The 9479-nt window shown below is 42.1% G+C and overlaps 1 protein-coding gene across 1 annotated transcript; it reads right to left on the bottom strand.

The window, feature by feature from the left end:
* Positions 1-216: 216 nt before the first annotated feature.
* LOC110521492 (vesicle-trafficking protein SEC22b-B) lies at positions 217-8768 on the bottom strand. The gene is made up of 5 exons (XM_021599077.2): positions 8143-8768; positions 3109-3218; positions 2772-2932; positions 2065-2211; positions 217-1136 (listed from the first exon to the last, which is right to left on the bottom strand). Exons 1-5 carry the CDS (start codon positions 8215-8217, stop codon positions 982-984), a joined length of 648 nt encoding a protein of 215 aa, XP_021454752.1. The 5' UTR covers positions 8218-8768; the 3' UTR covers positions 217-981.
* Between the last annotated feature and the right edge of the window lie 711 nt (positions 8769-9479).

The raw sequence follows: 9479 nt of genomic DNA, 5'->3' as shown, positions 1-9479 counted from the left end.
GGACAGCAATATAATGTCTGGAATGGAGTGGAATCAACCACATGGAAACCACATCTTTGATGTCTATGTTGTCATTCTATTTTTATTTATTTAACTAGGAAAGTCATTTAAGAACAAATTGACTCAAATTGACAAATTGACCCTCAGCAGCCTCCACTGATCTATATTGATCCTGATTTGTGAGCAACTTTGTATTCTCTAGTAGAAATCAAATACTTTTGTGCAAATCACTTTATTCATAGCAAATGAAACAGTTAAGTTGAAATTCATTAACCCTGCCACAATTAGCATAAGCCAGCTACATAGCATTAGCTAGCTATCGTTCTCATCTAGATAAAACATGTTTTTTACATGGAGCCTTCAACTTGTGTAAACTTTTTCCAAAATAAAAGAAATGAACCCTTTAGACATCGTCTGGTGTTAAACTGGTCCCCTCAGTGTGGAGATGAAGGTGAATGAGACATATTATTTCTGCAGCCAATACCACAGGTAATGTGATTGATCACCCCAGTAAAGCAGGTTAACATTTAAGAAATCTCCACCAAACCAACATAATAGTAGTGTTATTAACGGCAAAGCCCTTATGATGTCCTCTGGGTAAATAGAATTACGTAGATTTGTTCTGTACTGCTACACAGTTATACACGATTAAATTGATAAGAGAATAATTGTTATCATACAGATTTTGGTAACACACACACAGGAAAATAAAATGTCCTCTGTCACACACTCACACGCAATACAAACACTCAACTCCAAGGCATAACCACTATAGGATGACTGTAATTGTTAATAAAACATAACATTTGTAATTACATGACAGATCTATGGACAGACAGTTGGAAAAATAACGTGCAGTGTCTGTCCCTACTTCAACAGTCTTGTGTTAAAAGGAGGGATCCCATATTGGATGGAATGTGTGACCACAGCTAAGCTCCTATCAGCTCTTCTTCTCCAACCCCTCCTGTCTCCTCTCCCTTCTCAGAGCCACCAGAAGCGGACATAGACGATGAGCATGATGAAGAAGACCCCTCCGGCAGCCAGCTTAGCATAGGTGGAGCGAGTGTTCAGGTACTTGGCGTCACTTCTGTACTTCTTCGACAGGCTGGACAGATTACTGGCCTTGGAGTCCAGAGCTGGATGTGATGCGAGTGGATCCAGGTGAGCAAAGAGAGGGAACAGAAACCAGAACAAATCCTCATTTAACACAAGTGAGAATGACATCTGCTTCCTCTTGTGACTTAAACACTATTCTTTGTCACAACTTGACAAACAGTATGTAGCTGAGAAGTGGCACTCCCTTTTATTAGTTAACCTAGTGAATTCTACCCAACATAATTTACATTTTATCAATGTGTTTTGCTGCAATGATGTGCATTCATGATAATGCAATAAGCCCTGCCCAAGTTAGACATCAGAGAATCATAGATAAAGGTTTGTGTAATAGAGATGTTTCAGCTATACATCGAGGACCTACATCAGCCATGCTCAACTGGCGGACTGTGGTCCGGATCCGGGGTTGAACGGGGTCAAAACAGACCTTGGGCCCCCTCCCCCAAGGTGCAATTTGAAATTTGGTCGTGTATGGGCAGTTTTCCTCTTGTTATGTCATTCACTGACAGACCTTAGATAGTAGGGTTGGGCAGCATCATACCATACTGCGGTACAAGGTATTACCAGCAGTGAACACAAGGGGTGCTATTTTTTTCCACAAAAAAAATGTAACGATAATAATAATAATAATTGACAAACAAAACACATTTAGGCAACAGTGAACTTGATCCATGAGTGGATTGATTGTCTCTGCTGTTACTAAGAAGCTTGATCTTGGAAGTTAGCAAACTTTGGTTGTCTTCAACAAGAGGGGTGTGAACATTTTGAACAGTTTTCAGTCGGATGGGTTGCAAGGTGGGGATTGTTACTATGCCGATAAATGCCTATATCCATCCGGACCTTTGCCACGGAGGACATTTGTGTGACCAGACCTTCTCAAATAGTAGTTCAGTACCCCTGACCTACATTATTGCTGTAAATCTATAAGAAGGACAAGTAAACCGACATTACCAGACAAGGCCTCCCCTCGTTGCAACACTTCCTCAATGTTGGCCACCATGATCCTCTGGACATCCTGCAGCTCTGTGTTGATGCTGCCCAGGTTCCTGCGGGCTCGGCTGTCTATGTACGACTTCTTGGTCTTCTGAATGTAGGTGTCTGTTGACAGAGGAAAACTTTGCAGGAATTTATGGCATATTTTTTCATAATTCATACTAGGGTATCCTTTTTCATCGCAGTCAAAAATAGGAAAATCATATGTTTTATATATCTCCACACTACGAGGTTGGAATACTACTGTACAATTCAGAAAATTATGATAATGCCATTTTAGTGTAAGAGCTGTTTGAAAAGACTGCGTTTAATGTTAGCCTGTTGTGGTGGGATGGAGTTTTGGACTGCCTGGTGACATCACCAGGTGGTAAATTTGTTAATATGCCAATAAGAAAGAGTTCCAAACCTGTCTGCCAATAACAGATAGTTTAGATTTTTCCCCTCCCCACTCAGACCACCTCCAGACAGTGGTAGCAAAATTCTTGCTTGGGAAATTGCTCTTTGCTAAGAAGCTATTTTTGACCATTTTAATTGAACAGAGTAAGGTCGTTAATTGTTACCCAGAAATAATTTAATATTGAGATAAGAATGGCTGCATTGGACCTTTAATCAACGTTGGGTTGTTAGTAAGGATTCTAATGATGATATATTTAATTGAATCTCACCAAACTCAATGAAGGAGTACGGTCGGGACACAGTGGGGACCTTCTTCCCGTGCTGTTCATGGAACTCTGCCTGCAGGTCTTCCAGGTAAGCAAAGGCAAGTTTTTTGTGAAAGCTTGCTTCAGACAGCACTAGGTAGACCACTCCTTTTTCTATGACGTAGCTGTTGGGAGAACCATGAGGGAAACATGAGAGTGGAGTGTCTGAGAAGCATAAAGGTCAGTGGATACCTGCTTATTAGTGCATGGTATAAGTATGTTAATGGTATTTTAATTGTGATGAGTGTTTTGCCAAGAGAGAGTGTCTGTGGTGTCTTTCCTCTAACTGGTTTGAACTCACTGGAAGGACATGGAGCCAGCCTCTAATGTGCAACGTGTGGGACTCTGGTCATTGAGTTTCCTGAACAGCTGTTTAGCCTGGCTCTGGTACTGTTGCAGGTCCCGACCCAACTAAACACGGAGGACAGAGCAAGATTATGCAACCAAGCATATTTAAGAGGACACTGAACCAATGATTGGGATCAATATAAATGTTATCGACAAAGAAGCGGGTGGTCTGAGTATTGTGAACACAGTAACACATCACAGGAACAATATGTATGATGTCCAAACATTGGTTACAGTGCAGAGAAAAGACCAACCTTCTCACTTCCCTTTGGGAGAGCAGATAAGAAAGCAAGGGAAACGTGTTAAAGGTCTTCAAGCAGGTGGCAAGACTCATATGTAGCCTACTGCAACTCATAAATACTACACATGTCCTAGAAATACATGGCTGCCTGATTTGCTACAACTACAAGAAAGTAACAAGGAGGAATGAAGTAGACCATCACAAATTGCAAATTAATTAAAGGGAGCAGAATTTACTCAATGGACTTAGTGTATCTCCTCTGGTTAATCAAATCGCTATCACAACATCATTCAGCACAGTACACAAATGGCTGTTCTGCATTGAACATTGGTCTTTGACTCACTACCTACACTACATGATCACAAGTATGTGGACACATGCACATTGAACATCTCATTCCAAAATCATGGGCATTAATATGGAGTTGGTCCCCCATTTGCCGCTATAACAGCCTCCACTTTTCTGGGAAGGCTTTCCACTAGCTGTTGGAACATTGCTGCAGGGAGTTGCTTCCATTCTGCCACAAGAGCATTAGTGAGGTTGGGCACTGATGCTGGGCGACTAGGCCGGGCTCGTAGTTGGCGTTCCAATTCAGCCCAAAGGTGTTCGTGGGGTTGCGGTCAGGGCTCTGTGCAAACCAGTCAAGTTCTTCCACACAGATCACAACAAACCATTTCTTTATGTACCTCGCTTTGTGCATGGGGGCATTGTAATGCTGAAACAGGAAATGGCCTTCCCCAAACTGTTGCCTCAAATTTGGAAGCACAGAATCATCTAGAATGTCATTGTATGCTGCAGCGTTAAGTCCTTTCACTGGAATTACGGAGCCTAACCATGAAAAACAGCCCCAGACCATTATTCCTCCTCCATCAAACTTTAAAGTTGCCACTATGCATTGGGGCAGGTAGCATTCTCCACTAGCATCCGCCAAACCCATATTCGTCCGCCGGACCGCCAGATGGTGAACTGTGATTCATCACTCCAGAGAACGTGCTTTCATTGCTCCAGAGTCCAATGGTGGCAAGCTTTACACCACTTCAGCCGACGCTTGGCATTGCGGATGGGGATCTTAGGCTTGTGTGCGGCTGCTCAGCCATGGAAACCCATTTCATGAAGCTCCCGACGAACAGTTATTGTGCTGACGTTGCTTCCAGAGGCAGTTTGGAACTCGGTACTAAGTGTTGCAATCGAGGACAGACGATTTATACGCACTTCAACACTTGATAGTCCAATTCTGTGATCTTGTGTGGCCTACCATTTTACGGCTGAGCCGTTGTTGTTCCTAGACGTTTCCACTTCACAATAACAGTGCTTACAGTTGACCGGGGCAGTTCTAGCAGGGCAGGAATTTGACTAACTGATTTGTTGGAAAGGTGACATCCTATGGAGATTGCATGTCTGTGTGCTCAATTTTATGCACCCGTCAGCAACGGGTGGCTGAAATTCACAAATTTGAAGGGGTGTCCATACTTTTTGTATATATATATATATATATATACCCCATATATATATATATATATATATATATATACACACAGTTGAAGTCAGAAGTTTACATACACCTTAGCCAAATACATTTAAATTCAGTTTTTCACAATTCCTGACATTTAATCCTTGTAAAAATGTCCTGTCTTAGATCAGTTAGGATCACCACATTATTTTAAGAATGTGAAATATCAGAATAATGGTAGAGAGAATTATTTTTTTCAGCTTTTATTTTTTCCATCACATTCCCAGTTGGTCAGAAGTTCACTTACACACAATTAGTTTTTGGTAGCATTGCCTTTAAATTGTTTAACTTGGGTCAAATGTTTCAGGTAGCCTTCCACAAGCTTCCCACAATAAGTTGGGTGAATTTTGGCCCATTCCTCCTGACCGGGCTGGTGTAACCGAGTCAGGTTTTATAGCTTGCTCGCACACTCTTTTTCAGTTCTGCCCACACATTTTCTGTAGGATTGAGATCAGGGCTTTGTGATGGCCACTTCAATTGCTTGACTTTGTTGTCCTTAAGCCATTTTGCCACAACTTTGGAAGTATGCTTGGGGTCATTGTCCATTTGGAAGACCCATTTGCGACCAAGCTTTAACTTCCTGACTGATGTCTTGAGATGTTGCTTCAATATATCCACATAATTTTCCTTCCTTTATGATGCCATCTATTTTGTGAACTGCACCAGTCCATCTTGCAGCAAAGCACCCCCACAACATGATGCTGCCACACCCGTGCTTCATGGTTGGGATGGTGTTCTTCAGCTTGCAAGCGTCACCCTTTTTCCTCCAAACATAACGAAGGTCATTATGGCTAAACAATTATATTTTTGTTTCATCAGACTAGAGGACATTTCTCCAAAAAGTACGATCTTTGTCCCCATGTGCAGTTGGAAAACCATAGTCTGGCATTTTTATGGAAGTTTTGGAGCAGTGGCTTCTTCCTTGCTGAGTGGCCTTTCAGGTTATGTCGATATAGGACTCCTTTTACTGTGGATATAGATACTTTTGTACCCGTTTCCTCCAGCATCTTCACAAGGTCTTTTGCTGCTGTTCTGGGATTGTTTTGCACTTTTTGCACCAAAGTACGTTCATCTCTAGGAGACAGAACACGTCTCCTTCCTGAGCGGTATGACGGCTGCGTGGTCCCATGGTGTTTATACTTGCGTACTATTGTTTGTACAGATGAACGTGGTACCTTCAGGCGTTTGGAAATTGCTCCCAATGATGAACCAGACTTGTGGAGGTCTACATTTTTTTCTCTGAGGTCTTGGCTGATTTCTTTTGATTTTCTGATGATGTCAAGCAAAGAGGCACTGTTCGCTGCCTGCACCCGCACTCCGGACTAGCATCACCACCCTGGATGGTTTCGACCTAGAATATGTGGACATCTATAAGTACCTAGGTGACTGGCTAGACTGTAAACTCTCCTTCCAGACTCATATCAAACATATCCAATCTAAAATCAAATCTAGAGTCTGCTTTCTATTCCGCAACAAAGCCTCCTTCACTCACGCCGCCAAACTTACCCTAGTAAAACTGACTATCCTATCGATCCTCGACTTCGGCGATGTCATCTACAAAATAGCTTCCAATACTCTACTCAGCAAACTGGATGCAGTTTATCACAGTGCCATCCGTTTTGTTACTAAAGCACCTTATACCACACACCACTGCGACCTGTATGCTCTAGTCGGCTGGTCCTCGCTACATATTCGTCGCCAGACGCACTGGCTCCAGGTCATCTACAAGTCCTTGCTAGGTAAAGCTCCGCCTTATCTCAGTTCACTGGTCACAATGGCAACACCCACCCGTAGCACGCGCTCCAGCAGGTGTATCTCACTGATCATCCCTAAAGCAAACACCTCATTTGACCGCCTTTGCTTCCAGTTCTCTGCTGCCTGTGACTGGAACGAATTGCAAATATTGCTGAAGTTGGAGACTTTTATCTCCCTCACCAACTTTAAACATCTGCTATCTGAGCAGCTAACTGATCGCTGCAGCTGTACATAGTCCATCGGTAAATAGCCCACCCAACTCACCTACCTCATCCCCATCGGTAAATAGCCCACCCATTATACCTACCTCATCCCCATACTGTTTTTATTTATTTACTTTTCTGCTCTTTTGCACACCAGTATCTCTACCTGCACATGACCATCTGATCATTTATCACTCCAGTGTTAATCTGCTAAATTGTAATTATTCGCCTACCTCCTCATGCCTTTTGCACACAATGTATATAGACTCTTTTTATTCTACTGTGTTATTGACTTGTTTATTGTTCACTCCATGTGTTGTCTGTTCACACTGCTATGCTTTATCTTGGCCAGGTCGCAGTTATAAATGAGAACTTGTTCTCAACTAGCCTACCTGGTTAAATAAAGGTGAAATAAAAAACTGAGTTTGACAGTAGGCCTTGAAAAACATCCACAGGTACACCCCCAATTGACTCAAATGATGTCAATTAGCCTATCAGAGGCTTCTAAAGCCATGACATAGTTTTCTGTAATTTTCCAAGCTGTTTAAAAGGCACAGTCAAACTTCTGACCCACTGGAATTGAGATACAGTGAATTATAAGTGAAATAATCTGTCTGTAAACAATTGTTGGAAAAATTACTTGTGTCATGCACTATGTAGATGTCCTAACCAACTTGCCAAAACTATAGTTTGTGAACAAGAAATTTGTGGAGTGGTTGAAAAATGAGTTGTAATGACTCCAACAGAAGTGTATGTAAACGTCCAACTTCAACTGTGTGTATATATATAACCTTTATTTAACTAGGTAAGTCAGTTAAGAAGAAATTCTTATTTACAATCACGGTCTACACCGGGCAAATTGTGCGCCGCCCTATGGGACTCCCAATCACGGCCGGTTGGGATACAGGCTAGATTCGAACCAGTGTCTGTAGTGACGCCTCAACCATCTCTTCCTCTAGCTACATCACATAAATTGACTAAATCTGTCCATTATGATTAGCTGCCTGTTACTCTGACAGCTGGAATAAAGCCATCTGGATTTCAATGATAGACACAATCAAACAACTAGCTAATAATATGGTTTTATTATGAAGTAGGTCTGCATAGATAGACACCGAATATATTATAAAATATATATTGCACACGTAGCTAGCTAGCAAGCTATCTGACAAGCTATTTTCCAATAGTTCGATAGCTACATTGAATTGCTAGTGTTAACATTAGCTATTTTAGCTAGTTAGCTGTCTGACATTGACAGGGAAAACCATCAATATTAACCTGTTCGTCCTCTTGCATTGATGCGGCCAGCGGCAGTCCATCAGCCAACCGAGCGATCATTGTCAGCAGCACCATTTTGGGATTGAAATGTCTTGTTCTCAACCAGCGTTGTTAGCCACAGTGTGAAAGCTATTATAATGACAGACAGCAGCTAGGGGTGTGTTCGTAAATTCAATCTGGAGAGCCAGAGTGCGCTCTTGGCGTTAGTAAATTCAGAGCGTTGTCAGATTGTCCGTTCGTAAATTCAGTGTTTCGCTCTCGGAGCGCTCAGACCGCACACTGGACGAGGGGTAGAGTTGATCCGAGAGTTCTGACCTCACAACTGGCAAACAAACTAACTAAAGTTTGCTAGCTTGCTAGCTACTTCCGGACAAAAATGAGAGAACACCTCACTCTCACCATATTACTCGCCCCAGCAGAACTGGTTAGGCTGTTTTCATGTTATCTAGAGCGTTGGTAACTGTGTTGCTGGCAACAATTTAATGACGCTTTTTTTGCCAACGTGTACTGACACCGGCCATATTCAACGCATGTTGAGCGTTCGTAAATTTATTCTGCGCTCTGGCATGCTGAAACGAGAGCGCTCTGAAGTCAGAGTAGATAGCCACAGAGAGTTTACGAAGGTACCATAGATTGACAAAGGTCTGTTTTCCGGGATCCTTAGGACGTCCCTACAATGAAGATTACGTTTAAAATGGGTAATGTTTGAGATTAGGTTTAGGGTATGGACGTCCCAAGGGTTCCTTATTGCACTAACTGATTGACAACCCAACATTACGGACGGGTTGTCACTAGTTACCACATGAAAACAAAAATGAGCTTTTTGGTCTTAATTTAAGTTAAGGGTTAGGCATAAGGTTAGCAGTGTGGTTATGGTTAAAATCAGATTTTAAGAAGATCAATTGTAGAAATAGGCGGGGTTTAGCCATAATTATAACTTTGTGGCTGTGGTAACCAGTGACAACCCTCCGAACGCTTTACACTGGCCTGAAATGTTCGTTGGGTATGTCACTCAAATCTCTAACCGTCCATCCCAGACAGCAGTATTCTCAAAGGTTCCGCGTTACTCGAAGCGAGAGGGATAATGGGGCCACAAATCTGTCTTCTCCGCCAGGTGGGGTCGTTTATTTTTTTTCGCTCACCAAGCGAGGGGTTTTGGAAGGTGGTTTAATGAGTGTCGAATTTGGTCAACAAAAATGTAATAGATTTTTTTCCTACGTAAGGTTTATTTGATTGAATAAAAGTTTCGTAGTTCGTGGTCTGTTATGAGTTTACTGTGAAAAAGGACACTTGACATCCCGGAAACTTTGAGAAAAAAAACTTTCTATCGGAGTTGT

The sequence above is a fragment of the Oncorhynchus mykiss genome, chromosome 30 (assembly GCF_013265735.2).
Source record: "Oncorhynchus mykiss isolate Arlee chromosome 30, USDA_OmykA_1.1, whole genome shotgun sequence".
Taxonomy (NCBI): Eukaryota; Metazoa; Chordata; class Actinopteri; order Salmoniformes; family Salmonidae; genus Oncorhynchus; species Oncorhynchus mykiss.
This window is presented reverse-complemented; position numbering and strand designations above follow the sequence as displayed.

Excerpts from the sequence above, each read along its gene's own strand:
- LOC110521492 (XM_021599077.2), bottom strand. The coding sequence starts at position 8,217 with ATGGTGCTGCTGACAATGATCGCTCGGTTGGCTGATGGACTGCCGCTG. Across the intron at positions 3,219-8,142 it reads CAATGCAAGAGGACGAACAG|TTGGGTCGGGACCTGCAACA; the intron begins GTTAATATTGAT and ends CTCCGTGTTTAG. Across the intron at positions 2,933-3,108 it reads GCTGGCTCCATGTCCTTCCA|CTACGTCATAGAAAAAGGAG; the intron begins GTGAGTTCAAAC and ends TTCTCCCAACAG.